The sequence below is a fragment of the Centroberyx affinis genome, unplaced genomic scaffold, assembly GCF_046629955.1.
Source record: "Centroberyx affinis isolate AG114_WGS23_722 - 3 ecotype Tasmania unplaced genomic scaffold, CSIRO-AGI_Caff_v1 ptg005681l_1, whole genome shotgun sequence".
In the NCBI taxonomy this organism is placed as follows: Eukaryota; Metazoa; Chordata; class Actinopteri; order Beryciformes; family Berycidae; genus Centroberyx; species Centroberyx affinis.
The window spans coordinates 147,939-171,523 of NW_027282864.1; the positions used below are offsets into that span (position 1 = coordinate 147,939).

Consider the following 23,585-nt stretch of genomic DNA (forward strand, 5'->3'; position numbering starts at 1 on the left):
TCTTCATTCTACACTCTGCTGGCACACCTCGAGGTGTGTGTCAGAGAATGAAGACACACACATACACATCCCACACACACACATACACCCAACTGAAGCACAATGAGAAAGCTGCCTGACCAAAGTATCCTCTCTGGAATGTTACACACCAGCCTGGCATTCATACCTAACCAAACTGTAATCCCACTGGAGAAAGTCCAAAAGTGAGCATGTGGCGTCATGCTGGACCACACCTCCTAGCTTCTCTCCTCTGCCCTCACCACCTGAACCGTTGTCCTCTTTTTCCCAGTTATGCCAAAAATGCCATGACATCATGACTGAAGGACCAGTTCCTCCCAACCAACTGTTCAGCGTCTCCCAGGCCCACCAAGAATGCAGCAATACAGGACACGATCTAAACATTAGCCTTGAGCCTTGCTGCTCTTTTGGCACAGTGTGAGCATGGCATTGAAGAGCCTGACTGCAGTACAGGAGGTTAGCCTGGATCTAACCGCTTTGTGCTCAGTCATGTGACAAACAGGCTAGACATGGTGGACTGCGCTGCTCCATTTATATGAGTAATAAGTAAAAGTGTATGAGTAAGTCTCTCTGCTGTGAACTGTGGAATGAAGCAGAAGAGCCATCTAAATAATCTTCAAGTCTCTCCCTGAGCAAGAAAAATAAGACTCTGCAGTCACTTTCAAGGGTTGGTGGGCCAAGCCTTGAGCTTAGATCAGAAAAGAAGCTTTAGCTCATATGGGTACAGTATAAAAAATGGTCATGAGGTTGGGCATGTATACTCAAACAAATGAAACAAATATACTTTACATTATCTGAAGTTCATCATTCATGATTTCTGAAATACTGAGGAACAGGCTGTTTTTTCTGAGTTTTTGTTATGCTAATTCTAATGAAGTTCTGCAGTCTGCAGTTGGAATGGTTAGAGTAAAAAGTGTTCTATCAATGGACAAGAGAGGCATACATTTTCTTTAAATAAACTTTATTTTTCAAATACATTTCCATGCACATGGAAAAAATATTTGTGGTTGACAGCAGAACATTTTGACCACAAAGGAAGACAAAACTGAAGAGGAAACTTTTATAACCAATAATCAAATGAGCACTGTTTCTTGTTCCTGCAAAATTTTTTTTGAATGAAGCTTGTAATTATAAATCATTTGTTATATCAGTGGCCCAAAATCGCCCATAGATTTATGGACTGAAAACACTGATACGGTTATGGTTATGACATAATTCAATAGAAATCTATGTTAAAATTTTTTACTCTACATGGCTGTGGTGGAAAATCTGTGCATTGACATTTTATTGGTTAAAACAGATTTAGGTTTCCCTTTACATTTTATCTTGTCTCCTTAGCATAAGATGCTGCAATTCAGAAACCAACTTCATCCTTATATCCAACAGCCTGTTTAGGTCTGGCACAATAAATAAACTCAACATTTTTCTGACAGACATGAACAGGAAGATCATCTCAGACAGTTGAGAAGATCATATCGAATAGCATCAATCTGCTCTTTAGACCATAATGAAAGTGCTTCAACTCGCTGTATGTGACTTTTTGCATAAGCTGAGATGTTTCCATGTGGCTCATCTCCTACACTCTTGGTTTTTAACAGTGTGTGCCGTTTACAAAAAGTTTAAGAGAGAGCAGCATCATCATACAGCACAAAACCCTTCAGATTAAATATACATTCATGTGTGAGGAATCTGCATCAAAACACAAATCCCCAAATTGAACATTGCTCACCAGATGCTGCCCACCATGACCTGAAGGTTGTACCTGAAAGTACATGTTGTGCAAAAGTTGTGCGAATCAGTGCATCTCACATTACAGTAAAATAGTATCACACAGGTCTTCGCTTCACTGAGGTCAGAGTGTTTTCTCAGCTGGATCTGAAGCAGAGGGTCAATCTGTGACATCAGACCACTTCACTGCTGGCACAAGCGAGACAGTTTCCTGTGCAGAGAGAGAAAACATGAACAACAAGCAGATGTTAGCACTGGCTGCTGGAATTAAAAGCTTCACTTTGAAGACCAGCCTCTTCTAAGGGTGTCATGCCAGAGCACAAACTTTTATGTTAAAGGTGTACAGAGTAGGATTTTGCTGGTTGTAGCTTGTAAACACAACTTTCAAACAGGCCTGAACGATATGGAGAAAATATGCGATGTGCGATACAAACTTGTTGGATATTGCAATGGCGATATGAAATGTGATAAATAGAAAGATTAAGGCATACTAATGTGTCTCTGAATGTGCTGAAAGTATGGACCCCAATAATGAATATTGTTTGCTGTGTAATGAAATAAATTTCCAGCACTGCAAACTTTATTTGTGAAAATAATAGGCCTAAAGGCCAAAACCTAAAGCACAAAAGATGCTTCGTCATCCCACCCACCATCTTCTCCTTGTCTTTGATAAAATCAAAAAAGCTGTAAGAAATACAGCCAGTATTCCCTGAAAGCCTACATCCGAACCTACCTTGTCTTTTATATAAAGCTACACTAAGCGATTTTCCGACCAATAGAGGGTGACAGAAACTACGGAAGCCCCTTAGGACAAACCGTGCATAAAGGCTAATGGCTAAAATAAACATACCTACGGAGAAATGTTGCCGGTTAGGCCTACCAGTCTCGCTTTGCCAGCTTACCCGCTGAAGGTTACATGTCCCAACTCACTTCACTCTAGACTTGCGGGTGACTATAACCTGCATAAAATGCTCCAGTTATCGCACCCGAGCAAGCGTCATACGGGAGCGATCAAGCGCTGATGTGCGCCCCGAGTCACCACTGCAAGACTTAACGGACTTTTCCTCTGGTCATTTGGCATGTTTCTCCCGCTTTTCCTGTGTGTGTGAATGTCCAAGCGGTAAGTTATATGTTCTTATCCTAATATTGAGACTGAGAACGGACTTGTTTCCGACTACGGAGTTAATAGACGCAGTTATTGTGTGTACATTTGGCTAGATGTACCTCTGTTTGATCAGCCATACATGTGTTTGATTAATACTGTTACTGGTAAATAGGAATTGATAATCCATGACAATAAACCTGATTACGTGTATTATTCTTATTACATTATGTTCAACAACTCTGCAAGCAGAGTGTAGGTTTTCCACAGCTGTGTAATGGTATTAGTTGCTAATTGCAGTAGCTTCTTATAAGAAACCCACGTGTTGCTGCTCTAGTGAAACGTAACCCAGCCACACGGGCGGCGGGTCTTTGATGTTGGTAGTACTGGTATTGATATGAGCGTTAGTACGCCTACTGATATTATCATTACTGTTAAGCCCTGGATACAGTCTCAGCAAAGTCTAGTTGAATTGTTGGTAGTTATGACTAACCTGATGTACGTATCTTCTATTTCCGATTTGTTTCAGACCACACACCTACCTTTGATGCATGTCATAACTGTAATATTGTAATTGTAATTGTCATAACTGTATTGAGGATAAATCAGTCACTAAATGGTTAAAGCTCCATCCTGTCTCCTGTCTAGTGTGTTCTGACCGACCCCCCAGGGCGAGTGCTATCCTGAATATTTCTCAACCAGAACCCCCTATTATTTCTCAACCAGAACCCCCTATTGTCACTGCAACAACAGCAGAAATATCGGGCGTGTGCTCCCTCAGACCTTCCCGCGGCCTCGTTCTGTTTACTGTACAGCAGTGGTTCTCATGCTGGGGTCCTTGAGGGGGTTCCAGGGGGTTCCAGGGGGTCCCCAGCAAATGGATGAATTGTTAAACTTCAGCATTGTTTCACTTACAAGAAGTTAACACAGTTAGAATGTAGAAGAATGACTGTTTTGATCATAGTTTCACTGTTTTCTCTCTACCTACAATACAGAGAGTCATGGAATTCTGGATAAATATTCTCAGATCTGCAGAGAGACAAAATCTCATCAAATGGGAGTCTGTGTCCTTAATGTAGACTAAATTAGGGGTCCTTGATATGAAAAAGGTTGAGAATCACTGCTGTACAGGATTTCTATCCGTTGCCGCCAGAAGCTGGTGCGATGCTCTCACTTTGTGTCACATGAGCTTCTGGGTTTCTCAGATTACTACAACTTCAATGCCATCCGGATTGAATTTTAAGCCAATTTAAAAACCAAAATGAAGGACGAAAGCTAGCAAAAGCAGCCCGTTTCTGATTGAACACAGCTAATTAACATAACTAACATGATGTAGAACTGTGTTTAGTAATGCAAATGTGATGACAATTGGATCCTGTTTGTCATATTGTATTAACTCTGTTCTGTATTAATCTAAGAGCAGACAGGCATGTGGGTCAAACTTAATCCATTCGTGACTGTCTAAATTGAGTATGTTAAGGAAAACTACCACAGATGTCTTTCTTTGGTGCGGGTGCTCTCAAGGCATGTGAGTACATCTGTCTAATAGCACTTTCTTAATCATTTCTATTTATCATGTCTTAAATGGAAGTCAAAGTTTGATATTTTGAATGACTTCAACATTAATCAGGGGACCCTAAATGTCATGGGAAAAATAGGATAATACATATTATTAATATTGATGATAACTGCAGTTTTGACTTTTTATACTCTTGTGTCTCCCCCAACTGGCTTTTTCTTCTTGTTGTGAGAAAAAGAACAGCTTCTAGTTTCAAATAAAGGTAAGAAATCTGTTAATACTAACCTCCAATTTTGCCATGTTTTACTGCCCAGTAGAGCAGCAGCACTATGACAACAACAGCAAAACCGGCTGCTAGGCCGACTGCTAGGTGAGTCCGGGGAGTAGCAGCAGTGATAAGTGGGGCTGCAGAGGTTGGTGGTTCAGGATCAGCATCTGTGAAACAAGAAAAAATACAAAAATATACATTTGAATCGGATGCATGAAATACACGACATGCATGATGAAATTATATCAAATAAGCCTATATGCCCTCAGAAATATTAACATTGAAAAAAATGGACTGAGCAAAAAACTATGGATTCAAGCATTAACAGGATGTGGCAGTAGTATCGTATGCAGCATGTCAGTTGACTTGCAGCTTTAAAGGTCATATTGTTCTTTGGGTAAACTGTTGCTTTAAGAATTCAAGTCTCCTACTCACCTGAGACAGTTAGATTAAAACGACGTCTGTGCATTTCTGACGATCCATCAATGATCTGTGCATGGTAAACTCCGGTGTCGTTGATGTTGAGGTTCTTGATGGTGAGAGATCCGCTCCCTCTGTCCAGCTGGAGTCTGTCTCCGAACTTCTTGATGTCTTGCTTCAGGTTTCCCGTATAATCGTCGACTAGGACTCTGTTGTTGAAGTCATCTGACCAGAGGATCTCATAGCGGCCTTGCAGTCCACTAACTCCAGTCTGCAGAGTGATGTTCCCTCCAACCTTCCCTGACACATTCTGGGTTTCACTCTGTCCCTCTGACAGCACAGCTGTAACTGCAAATATAAAACAAATATTTGAGTCAGATGCATCAAATATACAACATGCATGATAAAACTGTATAAAAAATGCATATGCTTAAGTATAAAAGGTATACTAACTTTGAGGAGATATACTTTTTTTTTTTTTTTTTTACTTTTTTGTTGCTGTTCAGGTATACTTGTAAATATACTTAAAGTTAACTACCAGTGTACTTGATGGGACTGAAATAGTCCATTTAAGTTTATATCCGTAGGCTATACTTTTAGCATACTTGAGGTTTACTAACACAAACACGTCTGGGTAAACTGCTACTATCGCAGCAGGTGGGAGAACACGCAAATTCCACACAGCAAGAGCAGAGGCTCCAACACAGGATCCTCTGCCTGGGAGCCACACTGCTAACACCATGACTCATGACGTCATACTGTTAGGCTGCTGCAACAGGAACCTGCTGTGGCTTAACCTCAAGAATACTTAAGTCGCGACACTGTACTTTAAGTATACTTCTAGTATCATTAAAAAGTATAAACCTAAGTCAGTGGTTCTCAATGGGGGGTCCGGGGACCACCAGGGGTCCTTGAGGGGGTTCCAGGGGGTCCTCAGCAAACTGATGATTGTTAAACTTCAGCATTATTTCATTTACAAGAAGTTAACACAATTAGAGAATGTAGAAGAATGACTGTTTTGATCATACAGAAGTTGTTGGACTGGGTAGCTATTGTATTGCTACTGTGTCGGCGCCAAACGGGCAAAACCACAAAATACCAGGGACATCATCTGAATACGGCATCCACACTCATGACTCATCAGTCACATAACGGGTTTGTCGATCCTTAGCAGAGATTCATACATATACTATATGCACGCACACACACAGAGCGAGAGAGAGAGATAGAGAGAGAGCGAGAGAGAGAGAGAGAGAGAGAGAGCTCCATGTCACCTGACTTCACTGCACACCGGGAAAAAAAACAACCAAAAACCAAAGATAGCAGCACGTAGAAAGTCACTCTGGGAGGAACAGAACACATACAGCTGGGCACCAGAAAGCGCGACTTAGCGGCGGTTAACAGGCGCGGAGCAAGTGAACCAGAACTCTCCACAAACAAAGCAAAGCCTCTCTGCTCTCTCGGAGGAGAAGCGCAGCAGAGCCTGGGGGAGACGCGGGTGACAGGTGGGAGGGAGGGAGGGATGGAGACCTGGTGAAGGGACGGTTAAACAGAGCTGGAGAGGCCGCGCGCGCCCACCTCTCCACTCTTCGCGAGGCATGACTTGTGCGACTTCGATCTTGGAGCCGCTTCCAGAGACTAGTCTCGGTGAAGTCATTCCGCGCGCAAAATAAGACATGACGCTTTTCCTATGGGTCTTAAATCCACTTAAGTCCACTGCCAATTTCCATAACTCACTCCCGTTATTTTGCGCCTCGGCCGTGGAACACCGGGGCAAAGGCATATGCGAGCAGCCTCTCTCTTTGATCAAACCAACACAAAGTTCAGTGAATTAGGCGAAATACTCACTCAGGATGCATTCGACCAGGGCAGCTGCCACCAGACATGTAATCCCCATAGAGAACATCATAGTGAACGTGGAGCGCTGCTGAGAGTGTGTGCGGCTCCGCGGCTCTGCGCAGACTTTATAAGTACGGAACCTGTGACGCTCCCCCCCCCTGCCCACGCGATTGGAGCATGTCCCTCTCTCTTGGGTTTTTACTCCTCCCCTCTCACTAAAGTCCCTGCAACACACAGCCTCCACACCCAGTGTTATGTCATCAGCAGGAAACCATTCATAAAGCGGTGCAGATTCCAGTGGCAAACATCAGCTCAATTCATCTAATCTACTATCCAAACTACAGTTGTCATGATAACACAATGCTATGACATAGTACCAAAAAAAAAGGGAGGAAAAGGGAGGAGAGAGAGCTGCACTTTCTAACTGAACGTGACACCTACAGTAAAATGAACAAGATCTATCATATAGGTCTAAATACACTCATGAAGCACGCACATGCATATAATGTTGGGTTGGGGATTTGGCTCCCAGTGGAAAAACAGTGGCCCTCCTTGTGTAGCAGTATAGCCTAATTCACACCCTAGTCTATTGTATTGTTATTTTTTTTATATTATTTAGAAAAAAAGTTAGCACCTATCACCTGTATAATATGCTACTACATACTGTACTATAACTGTAGCTACAACAGTAATGAGTTGCCATGAAAAACAAACTCACCAAACTCTCTCTCCTCCTGCCTGCAGCCTTCCACACAAAGGCTCCTCACTGTTCTCTACACCCGACTGTTCTCATGAATCTTTGCACATTTTACTCTCAGTAACACTGTTATTCATACAATTGGTTTACTTTGCATTTATATGAACAACAATGAAGAGAAAAAAAAGAAGAGGAAGAACCAGCATGGACCAGATAGTATGAAAAATAAGTTGAGTATAAGTATATAATAAGAGTTGAGTCACTTTCCCTTTAGCAGACATTTATAGTTTAGTCCATGCATCAAATCCAGGATGGGGAAAAATCATAAATCATCTTAAAACTGGTTTCAACATGGACCCAGGTCCTGGGTCCATGTTACTTGTGGTGCTGCTTGTGGTGGGTACAGACACTGAGTAACATGTGGTAACAAATGAAGTCATCAGACAAGTGGAACCTGCTGGTGATCACAACCAGCTGATACACATCATACAAACAGGCATCATTAAAAAAAACATACTAATAAGAAAAATAAGAAAAATAAGAAAATCTGAGACAGTTTAAGCCATCAGAGGAGATATATCACATTATGTGATTACAACAACCAGATAGTGACAGATTGATTTACACACTAATAATAGTGTGTAAATCAATAAAATAGCAATAAAAACAGCATGTATGTGGGTCTACATCTGTAACCGCATCATGTACAGAATTTCCATAAAAAATTGCCTACAAATGCATGTACATAAATATGAACAACCATCCTCAAGAAACAAATATTAGTCAGAAAAATATTAGTAAGAAAAATAATAATCAGAAAAAAATAATAATAAAAGAAGGAAATATATCACATTCTGTGATTACAACAGCCAGATGAGTGACCGATAGATCTACTCAATATATCACACATGTGATTGTAACAAATAAGTGACCGATAGATTTACCAAATATCTCATATATTGTGATAGTAACAGTCAGATAAGTGACCGATAGATTTACATGCTAACAATAAACATGCATGTGTATATATATATATATATATATATGTAAACCAATCATGTGCAAAACCTTCATAGAAAATGCAAATACATATACATAAGAAAATTGGAACAAGAAAAAATATCCAATAAGTAATAGGAGGAAAAATATCACAAACTGTGATTGCAACAGCCAGATAAGTGACCAATAGGTTTGCACACTAACAATAAAAAATGTTATGTATGTATATATGAAGATCAGTCATGTGCAAAATCTCCATAAAAATAAAAAATGCGTATACATCAGTAATACACATATTCATAAAAAACAAGACAACAGCACTACTTTGTTTAAGCCCTTTCTGATATTACTCTCATGTTCGGAAATCCTAATTCTCAGTTCTCTCTTTGTCTTGCCCACATAGCAAAACCCACAGGGACATTTTAATAGGCTACATGTGATTCTACCCCTGACTTTCGTTTTTCTACCTGTGTGGGGATGTAAAAAAACCCAAAAAGGTCCCCTTTAATCATGGCATTACAATTCACACAGTTCAAACAAGGAAAAGAGAGCTTAAAAAATGTGTAGGCCTAACACAGAGATCTGTCTCAATGAGTTTGTCCCTCAACTTATTCGATCGCTTAGTAGCGAATATGGGAGGGTTAACAAACTCTCGGCCCACAATGGGGTCACTAGACAGAATATGCCAATGTTTTCTGACAGTATTTCTGACCGACTGAGAAATAGGTGAGAAGGTAGTAGACAAGACCAGAGACTGTTGTTTACGAGGAGGAGGATTGGGTACTAGAAGGCTATCTCTATCGTTTTCACAAACCTTAGACAAACATATATTCAACATTTTTTGAGACATACTTGTGATAAAGAGCTATATAAAACTTATAAAACATAATATCCAGCCACTGCACACATCACAAATCCCAGTTTAACCCCTGCACTTCATGCAGTTATTATTATGATGGAGCTGGGAGTGATTTGCCACATCCGAAAGGCCAACACTCTGTCATCTTTCAAAAAAGCCCTCAAAACCCACCTATTCACTCTTGCTTTTGACCTCTAATCTTCTTCTCCTCCCCCCTCCCCCGTTCCTCCCTATGTATATGTCCTTTTCTTATCTATTTCTATCTTTTATATATATCTCTATTAAATTTGTTTTATCCTGTGTTTGTAAGCGTCTTTGAGCACCGAGAAAAGCGCTATATAAATGTCATGTATTATTATTATTATTTGGTTATGGTCGAGGGGTTTTGGGGCCAAAAACACAATCGGATAGGGTCAAAAGAGTGAGATGCATGTCAATGTTGACTCAGAATCAGCCACCACATCTCTACATCAATCTGCAGATATTTAGTGAGGCTGGGGGAAGTCTGTGGCATCGCCCTATTGGGAGGGTGTTTCACCTGACAGCAGGAAAGTGCTTTTTCATTATGGCATGTTTAAATGTCTTGTCTATTTATGTGTTACGTATTTAGTTTCATAAATTACAGGTCAGAGAGGGTCTGGGCCGCTGGGACTAGACTGCCAGTGGGAGGACCAGGTGCAAGCCTTATTCCGTATACACTTATTCATGTGCAGTGCATTGCATGCTATAATTAAGTTAATTAGCCACTAGCCTTAACGACCATTTGTTTGGAGTGGAGTAAGTGCCATTTGAGCTTTATCCGGCCCTTTTGGCTCTTAGTAGTTCATCATGTAATACACTTTAAGCAAACAGCCTCTAGGTGTTTAAATGGTGGTCTGAGCAGTAACCCAATGTAAGCAGTTGCTACTACACTTCAGGTATGTTTGCAGCTACACAATTACTGTTAATTTAAATTAAGTTCTTGTAATTGGATGTTTCCCAGGGATGATGTTCTGCTCAGATAAGAAGAATCAGTCGATGACCACAAAGTAGCTTTCTTCATGCAGTTTTAATACGGCCGGGTCAAGTCATTGGTACAGACAAGCAATATCAATGAAAAGACAACCGAATGAGTACATACCTTAACCTTACATAGAATGGAACACATGTAGCTAATATAAATGATCCTTAGGGAGACGATCTAACATATACATGTTTGAGACATGCTGGCTCAATGTCCACACCCCAGAAAACTCATGTCCATACATGGATATGCATACAGGAATATAAAAATGTAATATCAGTTCTAACATATTCATAATCTTTATGTGACCGGGCCGTGGGAACGGCTCACCTTGGGACTCTCACCAAATGAACTAGCTGGTTGAACTCACTTATAACAAAGAGGGTTTCCACATACACAGATTAAGTCTACAGACAGAGACGTGAGTTTCACAATAAAAACAGAAGTTATTTTCAGTCTATCAACCACAATTTAAAAGTAACACATCAGTTACTATCCTAGATCTTCTAAAACAGTTCTAATTATTTAAAATAACTTAGTTTGCAAACAGCCAAACTCAGTTACCAAACAGCCAAACTCAGTTACCAAACAATTCAACTGAGACAATAGAGGGCTGCAGGCCGACTGCAGTGGGGGGGTAATCACTGGTATTAAATGGCACTCTGGCTAACACCACTTGTGTTGGAAACACGCATTGAACAAGAAAAGAAGAAATAAATAAAACTGTCCTGTAAGTCCTTTAGCGTCATACAACTGTCCTATATATTTTTCAGGGATATGTCACCCTTCCTTCTTCTGGGTATTTCTCACGCTGGTAAAGACAAACGCAAAGAAGTAAAAGGAAAACAACGAACGTAGATATACACAGATGCTCCCAATCAAGCGGGGGAAAGAGAGTGTGAAACATTAGGAGGCAGCAGGGCCGACTGGTTGCAGGCCATGAATCTTTCTAACTGCAGGGAGAGTGTGTATTTTCAGATGGATTTTCGAATAATGGGCCTTTGGGTCGGGGGAAGCCCTATTAATCAGTAGTCCATGTAAACGCAGTCCATGACTCACCACCATCTGTTTTCATTTCTCCACCAGACCATTCATGTGTTTATAGTGTTTATCTTATCTGTATTCTTAAGCAATCTTCCTCACAGATATTGCCCCGTTTTGGAACCAAACAAGTTCTATAGGCTGCAGTTGGAAAGGTCAGACTAGAAACTGTCCTATCAAGGGAGAAATGAGGCTTACATGTTCTTTAAATACACTTTATTTTTCAAATACATTTGTATGCACGTGAAAAAAAATATATTTGTGATTTGAACCCAGACCCAGAAGATGTGCTACAGTTATGCAGCATAGCCTTTCGACCACAAAGGAAGAAAAAACTTAAGAGGAAAAAAAAAACCTCTACATTCTCAATCAGTCAGTTTAAGAGAGAGCAGCATCATCATACAGCACAAAACCCTTCAGATTAAACATACATTCATGTGTGAGGAATCTGCATCAAAACACAAATCCCCAAATTGAACATTCCTCACCAGATGCTGCCCACCATGACCTGAAGGTTGTACCTGAAAGTACATGTTGTGCAACAGTTGTGCGAATCAGTGCATCTCACGTTACAGTAAAATAGCATCACACAAGTAAACAGCTGGAACTATTTGTAAGATGGACTCTCTCATCATCTGCCGATCTTTGCTTCATATCCATAGAGAAGTGACGTCAGAGTGTTTTCTCAGCTGGATCTGAAGATCAAACTCTGACATCAGACCACTTCCCTGTCTCCTGGACGGTTGGTTCTGCTGGCAGAAGAGAGACAGTTTCCTGTGCAGAGAGGGACAACATGAACAACAAGCAGATGTTAGCACTGGCTGCTGGAATGAAAAGCTTCATTTTGAAGACCAGGGGCATGTTCAGCAAAAGCAGCCTGTTTCTGATTGAACACCTCTAATCAAAGTTCTGAAACTATGCATGAGCTTCAGTATAAGGAAAGGGACACTTGGAAATGGAACATGATGCCCAACTGTGTTAAGTAAAGCACATGTGATGGAAATAAAACCTGTTTATCATAATGTACTAACCCTGTTCTGTATTCATCTCAGAGCAGACAGGCATGTGGGTCAAACTTAACCCATTCATGAGTAACACCTAAATTCAGTATCTTAAAGAATGTGTCTAATAGCAGTTTGTTAATTATTTCATCATGTTTGATATTTTTGAAAAATTTCCAAAAATCACTAAAATTACTAACATTCATCTGGGACCCTAAATGTTGTATATATATATAACACATATCATTAATATTGATAACTGTAGTTACAACTTATTATACTCTTCTTTTATATAGCTTCTAGTTTCATACAAAGTCAGAAATCTGCTAATACTAACCTCCAGTTTTACTGCACAGTAGAGCAGCAGCAGCACTATGAAGCAACAGCAAAACAGACAACTGCTAGGCCGACTGCTAGATGAGTCCAGGGAGCAGCAGCAGTGGTAACTGGGGCTGCAGAGGTTGGTGGGACAGGATCAGCTTCTGTGAAACAAGACACAACAGACTGTGAGATCCAGAGGATTATATGAACATATTCAACCAGTACTTCCAACACTCAGACATATTAATGTAGAAAAAAGCTGCGCAAAAAAAAAGTATGGATTCAAGCATTAATAGGATGTCTTGCAGCTTTAAGGTCATATTGTTCCTATGAGAATTCAACTCTCCTACTACTCACCCAAGACCGTCAGATTAAAGCGGTGAGTTGATCCGGCTCCATTGATGATCTGTCCGAGGTAAAGTCCGCTGTCGTCGATGTTGAGGTTCTTGATGGTGAGAGATCCGCTCCCTGGGTCCAGCTGGAGTCTCCCTCTGAACCTCTCCATGTAGTCTAGCTTCAGCTTGCCCTCATTATAGTTGACTAGGACAGATTTGTCTGAGTCATCTGACCAGAGGATCTGAGAGTCAACTTGCAGGCCACTAACTCTAGTCTGGAGAGTGAGGCTCTCTCCAACTTTCCCCGACACATTCTGGATTTTACCCTGTCCTGCCGACAGCACAGCTGTAACTGCAAAAATAAAAAAAATATACATCTGAACTGGATGCATGAAATACACGACATGCATGATGAAATTATATCAAATAAGCCTATATGCCTGTACAAATAAAAGAGAGAGAGAGAGACAGAGAGGGAGAACTTATTCATCCCACTGTAGTGAAAGTCAAACTCCATTTAAACAGCCAGTATTATTATAATATTTATTATTGACAGTATAAAGAGTAACAGGAAATATGGCAGAGGGAGCTGGGATGAGCAAAATGAATCACGACATGCCTCTGACATGACATATGGCATTTGACATAATCATTTGTTAGTGTATGAAGGCTTCAAAAGAATGGAATTAGTATATAAAGCATGGTAAAACTTTCTTTGGATCGTGCTGATACTCAACTATCAGGTGACAGAAAGTAGATGTTCAGCAAAGTGCTACTTGCTGATTCACTGCATATCACATCATAATCACTTGATAGTAAGTAGAGTCATAGTAAGTTAAGTATCACTGTAGCACTGCTCAGGTTTCATTTTGCAACATACAAAAGAGAAGCCATAGGTGTAAAATGTCTGCAGGTAAATATACTACTAAGCTAATGATAGAAATTGTTGAAATATTGTACCGTGGAAAAACATTCAAAATGAAATGTCAGATGATTATTTCACACATGTTTTTCCTGTGCCCCAGGACAGCTCAGACAATACTGCGCCACTCTTTCCTGCTGCTAAAACTGGAGAACTGACCCTTGAATGTGTGATGTCATTGCGAGGTCAAATCTGGCACTGTGCCACACAACAAGAAGGGGCCGCTGACTTTGTTGAGCCATAAGACTTTTGTGTGAGAACTAAGAATGGGGCACCAGATAACAGACAGCATCAACAGGTCTCATCTGAAGGAGTGAACTCGCACATGAGGTGACTTTATGCAAAATAAAATATGTATTACTAAACTAAAGCACACTCGATAATCAGGTAAATACAAGTGAATATAGTACAGTATATCCAAGAGGTATACCTATGAATTGTGATGAATCAATGGCAATAGGAATAGATGATCATGTGAATATGCAATACTGATAAGAATAGACTATCTGGAAACTGACTTACAGTAAATGAATCCTTGAATAACTGAATGGTTACTATAACTATAGGGAGCCGTGATAAAGTGTGTGATATGTGTGTGAAGTGTGAATGTAATGGAATAGCATATGTGTGATGTATGATGTGATGCCCAGTGGACAATGATCAGTACATACGACACCAGCGGAGGTCCGGAGGGAGATGAAGCACGCTGAGGCCGGGAGGCTGTGAGGAGTCTCCGCTTGGAAATGTGTGTGTTTGGATTTGTTGTGATCAGTTGAGGGGTGTGTGTGCGTGGGCTGGCATGTCTAGCGTTATGGCTCATTACATATGCATAAGCTATTGATTTTGGCTCTCAGATCTATCCAATATAATTGACCGTCGTAACACTGACATTATTAAACTCAGCACAAATTCCTGAACGCTTTAATATCAAACATGGCTATCTAAGCCCCATGTGAAGATAAAGAAATTGTATAATGCAAGTAACTATTATATGAAACATCACAGCTACATAAAACTAGACATATACATTAGAGTCCACCACAGTGTGATACCCAAGGTTTCATGAGTCTCTATCAAAGATGTCTCCTCACTTTGGACACATTCCAATGTGACTCATCACAGACTCTCTGTCTCTTTGGGGATTACCAAAGACAGGGCTGAGTGTTGGAGTTTTATGGTTGTTTAACAGGTCTGGTCCTTGATACCAGCTCTTAGGGGTGGAAATGAGGTGATTTACCAAGAGGTCAGTGCCCTTTCCTTTCAATCTCACAGTCTTCCCCCACCATACTGATCTGTTGGTGAGGGTCAGGGAAGGAAGCTCACACAGGATGCACACACCCTTTCCAAATGTGAGATGACAATGATGATGTGGGTGCACTTATTACATCTGTCAGATATTCTGTTGGTAACATTCCTTTCATGTACCCAGCTGGCTCCAACAGTGTGTTGGCAACCACGCCGACACTGTGTCGGCTCCTAGTGGAGCACTGAAGATAGAAATATGGTCAGCTGTAAGTAGCCACTACTTACAATGATGTGGAAAATACCAAAGTTCCACTATGAAGCAGAGAGACAGCCTGGCTTGCTGTAGAGACACTCTGCCAGTCTGGTCTCAGTAGCAAATCATTCATAAAGCTGAGCACATCATCTACTAGGTAAATGTAGTAGAAAATCATGCTTATAGCTTATATATACATATAGTAAACATATATCCTAATACGCATAAGATCAAGTCAAAGGCCTGTAAAACAGAAGATCTCAAAAGCCATATACTAGCAGAATGACCAGCTCCAAGTAGGCCCAAAATAACCCACAAGGCCATTAGCCTGCTGCATTGAGGGATATCAGACGTCTAGGAATGCACGAGGAGACCTTAATAGAAACAGGAGACTGTCCATCAATATGGTACGATTCTCACATGATGCTCGGCCCCCACCCAGAAGTGACACGGAACAGAGAGATCTTATGGAAAAAGTGGTTCACTTAAAGGGGTGTCATGCTGAAAATGTGTATAAAAGCTATTGTGGTCTGGCATGAAGCCAGTTCTTCTGTAGAAGAACTCAGGTCTTTGTTGCCAATAAAGACCTTCATATTATACCATTCTTCTGCCTTGAGAAAAGATTCTTTTGTCACCTGGGGAAACCACGACATAAACCTACCTGACCTAATCTGATAACATAACTAATGTGAAGACTGGAGCTGGAACCTCTCTGCTCTTTTTCTTTACTGAATTAACTGTTTGATAGTTTACAAATCTAGATCTATCTACAGATCTATTCGATCACAATTCAAAAGATCAATAAGTTGTTAAATACTCACTCAGGAACCATTTGATCAGTGCAGCTGTCAGCACCCATTTAATCCCTGTAGAGAATATCATAGTGCTGCTGGGAGGCTGAGAGGCTGTGTGACTCTGGGCAGAGTAACCCCACAGGTTTTATAGTCTGCTCATGCTCCTCCACTCAGACCCAACCTCCTCACTCATACACACACCCACTCCAACATTTCTGTTTCTTTCTCCCACAAAATGGCAAACATCCAGTTGGATGGCAGACATCCAAGCAGACACCCTCCTCCTCTGTAATATCCAGACTGGTGTATGGAAAAGAAGAAACAACTGGAGTGTGTAAAGGAACTGAGCTGCTGATCACTGCAGATCACTGTTAGAGGGAAACTCCTTGGGGTCATTTTCATCCATACGGTCACAAACATTCATACATTAGTATGTGTTACAGTTAGGTTTTATTCCATTACATTTACAGTGACAAAAGTCCCATTTAAATGAATGGTTTGTGTGGAAGAAATAATGCTTCGTTATTTCTGCTGAGTCATTACACATCTTGTTTCCCAGGACCTCTTCCTGTCTCCATCAGACATTCAAAGACACTTTCCACGCTATACCTAACCACGCCTTGATTCTCGTACTGTCAAGCAAGTCATAAACATGTGACCTGCTTGCCCCACCCCAGAACTGCACTCGACACGGACATCTGATGTTTTATTCAACAGCTTGTATGAAAAATCATCATTAAATCCTGAAGGTTTTGTTGTATTAAGTTTATGAGTCCAACACATTTCCCTTTGTGAAAGATGTTTAGGTTACATGGTCTCTGCCAACACAGAGCACTGAAGAGGGAGAACCATGTTTAGCCAAATAATATTTAGCTGTTGCATAATAAGTAGTGTGGCAATATTGGTAATATTCTATGGCAGTGGTTCTCAATGTGGGGTCCGTGGACCACCAGGGGGTCCCCAGCAAATAAATGAATTGTTAAACTTCAATTATTTCATTTACAAGAAGCTAACACAGTTAGAGAATGTAGAAGATCTTTTCTCTACGTACAGCACAGATAGTCATTCTGGACAAAGTCATATCTAACAATAAAGATTATTCTCAGATTTGGATCCAAGACACAAAATCGAATCAAATGGCTCTAACGTGGCTCTAACGTGGACTAAATTAGGGGTCCTTGATATGAAAAAAGGTTGAGAATCACTGTTCTATGGCTCATTTCTTCTGGCTTCAAATCCACCCTAAAACAGAACAGAGATGTGGGCAAGTTCTCTGCTTCACAAGTGTTGAGCAACACTATTTCTACACTCATTTACAACAGGACTGAGGCTGTGTGTGTGTGTGTGTGTGTGTGTGTGTGTGTGTGCGTACTGATTCACTGCATATTACATCATAATCACTTGATAGTAAGTTGAGTATCACTGTAGCGCCGCTCATGTTTCATTTTGCGACATACAAAAGAGAAGCCATAGGTGTAAAATGTCTGCAGGTAAATATACTACTAAGCTAATGATAGAAATTGTTGGAATATTGTACTATGGAAAAACATTCAAAATGACTACGTTTACATGGACTGCAATAATCCGACTATTGACCTTATTCTAAATAAGGTGTTTACATGAGTTGCTTATAGAATATTCCATTCATATTCCCGTTTACATGCTACAGAGCATAGTCCGAGTGAGGGTGAGGGTGAGGGTCGTGATCAAGAATTCCAATGCATTTTTATGTATACGGAAAATAAACTTGAAACTAATGCATCGCTATTCATTGTATCCGTCCATGGCCGCTATCCTGTCAGACATTCCTTTCATGATCCCAGCTGGCTGGCTCCAAGCCAACTGACAACTAACCCTCTGTAAACCACATGAAATCATCTGCACACTCCTATCAGTTGCACCGTTACAGTCTGCACAATGAAAGTTGCTGCCAAGGTGCAGTTATCCACCTTGACAGCAGCTTTCAGTGTGGAGACTCTACTTTTGTTCCATGTTTTAGAGTAAAACCACACACATCCCAATATTAACCAATATTGGGATGTGTGTGGTTTTACTCTGCTCTAGTTAAGATAACTCTGGAGTGTAATGAATCATCACACTCCAGTGTTATTTTAATAGGGGATAGGGGATAGGGGTTAGGGGACAGGGGTTAGGGGACAGGGGCTAGGGGACAGAGGATAGGGGATAGGGGATAGGGGTTAGGGGACGGGGGTTAGGGGACAGGGGACAGGGGACAGGGGATAGGGGACAGGGGACAGGGGTTAGGGGATAGGGGACAGGGGATAGGGGACAGGGGATAGGGGTTAGGGGACAGGGGACAGGGGATAGGGGACAGGGGATAGGGGACAGGGGATAGGGGTTAGGGGACAGGGGTTAGGGGACAGGGGTTAGGGGACAGGGGCTAGGGGACAGAGGATAGGGGATAGGGGATAGGGGTTAGGGGACAGGGGTTAGGGGACAGGGGACAGGGGACAGGGGACAGAGGTTAGGGGACAGGGGATAGGGGATAGGGGACAGGGGATAGGGGACAGGGGACAGGGGTTAGGGGACAGGGGACAGGGGATAGGGGACGGGGGACGGGGGACAGGGGATACGGGATAGGGGACAGGGGATAGGGGATTTTATAGATCATCACTGATGACTTTTTTCTGACTGCTTCCTGGCACTCTGCCAGGAAGCAGAGTGCCAGGACTTCCTGGCACTCTGCCTGCCTCTCCTACTGACTCAGCCTGTTTGGTGTGCAGCTTGTAAATAGAAACGTAGGGGGCTAATGACTATTATAATAGCGTCCTTCACACGCCTGTATCCCTCTTCAGCTAACGTGGAGCTCAAGCGTCATCCAAGCCGGACATATTCGACTTTTCCCAAATCCTGTAGGCAAACAAGCCAGAACGTCTTGCCCAGATACTACAAGCTCGCAAACAAAGTTTTGTGGAGTGGTTTGAACTCATCCACGCCGTGTTCCCGTTCCACAACAACAATACACTCGTTCAAATCCTCCTCACTTAGCTCCATTTCCACTGCGTTTACTAATTACTGCTTTTCTTGTCGGTGACTGGTGACTACAGCAGAAACAGGTTGTGCGAGCCGCTGGCCCCCAGAAGCTCGTGCGACGCTCTCGCTTTGTGTCGCGAGAGCTTCTACGTTTCTCAGGTCACTTTCCCAAGGAGGTTTTATATTCCCTTTAGCAGACATTTATGTATACTTCAGTCCATGCTTCAAACCCAGCATGGGAAAATCACTACTGAATCTTGTTGTCACCTTCAAACTGGTTTCAACATGGACACAGATCCTAAATTACAGGATCTAGGCCACTAGTAGGCTGCACAGTATGAACTTTCAGATGTGGCCGAGCAATGTCTTGCTCAACACTGTGTACCTAACTCTGACTGACTCTGAAAATGATGCTATTCTGATTTGTAATGTAATCACAAATAGCCGTATTTGAATTAGTTTAACAATATATATATTTTTTTGATTGGACTTCGCATTTAAATATCATATACAGGCGTATATCATAGCATTAAAAAACAATCACTCCTGCAAGATTTCAATACAACACATTTTATTTGGGGGCGGGCAAAGGCGTAAAACTGGACGGGGAGGGCCAGACCGGGCCGCGCCTGACCCGTCCGAAGCCGGGCCTGACCTGTAGCAGGGACAACCAGAAAGCCTTTGTCCAATCATACTGACTCTAAGTGTTTGTATCATTGTTGTTACTTAGTAATGACAGCAGTGTTTGTGTGTTTCCAGGTTAGCTTCATGCTACCTACCACTTTTCAACTGGAACGTCTGCTTTGGCAACACTGTGTTTGCTGCACATTATTGAGCTGAACTGAACTGAAATGAACTGACTGTGTGGCTGACTGTGTGACACACCACACACACTTCAACCCTGAAGTGTGTGTGGTGGACACTGAATTAACTGTTTGATAGGATATAAACTACTAGGCTGTGTGGCTCTGTGTGACTCACCCAGACTCCTGGCCAGACTCCAAGACACACTTTCTCATTCATACTCCAACATTTCCCTCTCTTTGTTTTTCTCCTCCCCTCTCACTAAATTCCCTAAATTCATAAAGCAGTGTAGATTACAGCTCAATACAGACAGAGAGCTCACTACATCTAATACTTTCCAAACTAGTGCTGTCATCATACCACAATGTTCAACTTTGTATATGTATCATATGTTTTCAGGTTAGCGTCATGCTACCACTTTCCAACTGTCCAATGGCTGGAATAGCTTGTGGAAAAGAAAAGAAAAGATCGTGGCTGACCCCCTCTCACCCCAGCCAGCCCATCTGTCAGCATTTCCCTTCCGGCAAGAGGCTGCGGTCTAGCAAGACCAAAACCTCACACCGTGTTCTCGCCATGGCAGTCAAGCTCACAAACACTTCCCTAGTTTCCCAATGACTCAATACTCAAGCACGCACGTACACACACACACACTCACACACACACACACATACATAGACATGTATATACTGATGTTAAATCTAAACCGCATATACAGTCATATTTTTTCTTGTGCTATTCTCGTTTTGAACTGCTAATAGCACTGCTTGTATATATGATTTATCTATTTGGCTATTGCTTATGTCTGTATATTGCACTGGATGCCACTTTACTGTTATTGTTTTATTGTTTTGTTTTTAAACTTGAAACTAATGCATTGTTATTCATTGTATCTGTCCATGGCCGCTATCCTGTCAGACGCTCCGTTAATAACAGTCCTTTAATGAACTCAGCTGGCTGGCTCCATTCCAACTGACAACTAACCCTCTGTAAACCACATGAAATCATCTGCACACTCCTATCAGTTGCACCACAAAGATTTGTGTGTGTTTAAATAAAGAACAGAAGTAGAGTCTGCACAGTAAAGGTTGCTGCCAAGGTGGATAAATAGATACAAATAGATAGATTGAGTGCAGACTCTACTTTTGTTCCATGCTTTGCTGGTTAATATTGGGATGTGTGAGCTTTCACTCTGCTAAAATAACTGTGGAGTGTGATGATTAATGTAAGTACACAATATAGACACACAATCAGGATGTCAGGGCTGAGTTTTTTTTTCTGAGAGGGAATCACACAGATGACTCAGTCACAGTGCACACACGCACAAGCACAGGACACACACACTCACACCACCTCCTTACTTAATTTAAAACTACATCTAGTGCATAGAACAATCATTTCACTTGACTTCACTGCACACTTCATACAGACACTATGAAGCAGAGAGACAGCCTGGCTCACTGTAGTGTAGAGAGACACTCTGCCATTAGTAGGAAATCATTCATAAAGCAGAGCACATCATCTACTGTGTAAACCTACCTGAACTAATCTGATAACTAATGTGAAGACTGGAGCTGGACCCTCTCTGCTCTTTGTCTTTACTAAACTGTTTGATACAAACTACCAGCCTGTCTGTGATGACACAGACACAACAGTATCCCAATACAAAAGATCAATAAATCATCAAATACTCACTCAGGATGCATTTGATCAGTGCAGCTCTCACCAGCCATTGAATCCCCATAGAGAGCATCATGGTGTAAAGAGGCTGGAGCAGCTGACAGGCTGAGGCTTTATAGTCCCACTGTTGAAACTCCTCCCTGATCACGGTCTCCGACCCCCCCCCCCCCCCCCCCCCCCCCCCCCTCCTTGCCACTCCTGGAACTACTACCGTTACCACTGCACACTTTCTTTTCTTACCGCTACTGAAACTGAAACAGCAATAATAGCAGTAGTAGTAGAATTTGTGTATTTGATCTTGTTTTTTTCTTGCCTCTCCTGGAACTACTACCACTGCAACTAAACACCACCCTTGAAAAAAGTTGATTTCATGTAAAAAATAGATAGATGATTTCATGTAAACCACATGAAATCATCTGCACACTCCTATCAGTTGCACCGCAAATATTTGTGGGTGTTTAAACAAAGAACAGAAGTAGAGCCTGCACAGTAAAAGTTGCTGCCAAGGTGGATAAATAGACACAAATAGATAGATGAAATAATACAGTTATCCACCTTTGCAGCAGCTTTCAGGGTGCAGACTCTGCTTCTGTTCCATGCTTTGCTGGTTAATATTGGGACGTGTGAGCTTTCACTCTGCTAAAACAACTGTGGAGTGTGATGATTAATGAGAGGCTGCTAGGAGGCTGAGGCTTTATCGTCCCTCCCTCTCTCCCTCTCTCTCTCTGCCAGCTTTGGACATGGGAACAGGAAGTGTGTTACTGTCTCAGTTCCCCTGAGGTTGTGTCTCTAGGTGTGTGTTGGTGTGTGTCTTGGTGTTGACACAAGCTGCTGAGGTCTAAAACCAGCTGGTTCAGTAAATCAGAATGAATCAGGGGCTTCCTCCCGCCCTCTCTCTCTGCCTGCCTGCCTGCCTGACCTCTCTCTCTCTCTCTCTCTCTCTCTCTCTCTCTTTCTCTCTCTTAGTTCAACTCTTGACACACTCTGACAGTCTTGTGTCATTAGTAGGAAATAAAGCAGTACAACTGGAAGTCATCTGATCTCTAGTGTACTGTGGGAGCTCTCGGCTCTGACTTAATTCCCCCCCAGAGTCCAGACAGAGTCAATCAGACAATACACTTGATAGCAGTCAACTCACAGTTTGACAGCTTTCCTTCCGTGGGGTAAAGACAATCCCCGCTATCCACATCACAATAGCTTCCGGCAGCGTGAGGCAGTGAAAAAGAACAATACAGGCCGTAAATTAAAGGCAGAAGCCAACAGGTTACAAGTTTAACAAACTCTGTATTCTTCAGATGGAGGAAACAGCTCACTGCACAAGATGCTGGTGAGTCAAATAACAGCAGAAGAGCTTCTATCCAACAGAGAGAAAGAAGAGCAGTGTGTGTCACAGAAACACACCTGAGTGTGTGTGTATGCAGCAGTATGCATTTGTGTCCTTAGACAGTTTTTCATTTCTCTGATTCAAAATGAGGCTGCTCCACGTGTGTGTGTGTGTGTGTGTGTGTGTGTGTGTGTGCTGCCTCCGCTCCCTTTCTAAGAGGACTTAGTCAACGGAGGATGTAATGTGTAATTAGTATCACTTCATATCATTTCAATATCATATCACATCATTTCAGCTATCTGACAAACCAGCCTGCAAGGAGATTAAGAGAGTAGCAAATCACATCCTAAGGGACTCAAGGGATTGCCACAGTCATCAAATTCCAAATTCTACTGGTAGCAGCCTAAATGCTACTTAAATGC

At 41.8% G+C, this 23,585-nt stretch overlaps 1 protein-coding gene across 1 annotated transcript; it reads right to left on the minus strand.

The window, feature by feature from the left end:
- Positions 1–561: 561 nt before the first annotated feature.
- LOC139667627 (uncharacterized) lies at positions 562–13,502 on the minus strand (the record flags this gene model as incomplete). Its single annotated transcript, XM_071547116.1, has 5 exons — positions 562–1,957; positions 4,653–4,802; positions 5,071–5,403; positions 6,904–7,008; positions 13,173–13,502. Coding segments are annotated over 5 exons (956 nt in total), but the record flags the coding sequence as incomplete, so codon positions are not given.
- Positions 13,503–23,585: the final 10,083 nt, after the last annotated feature.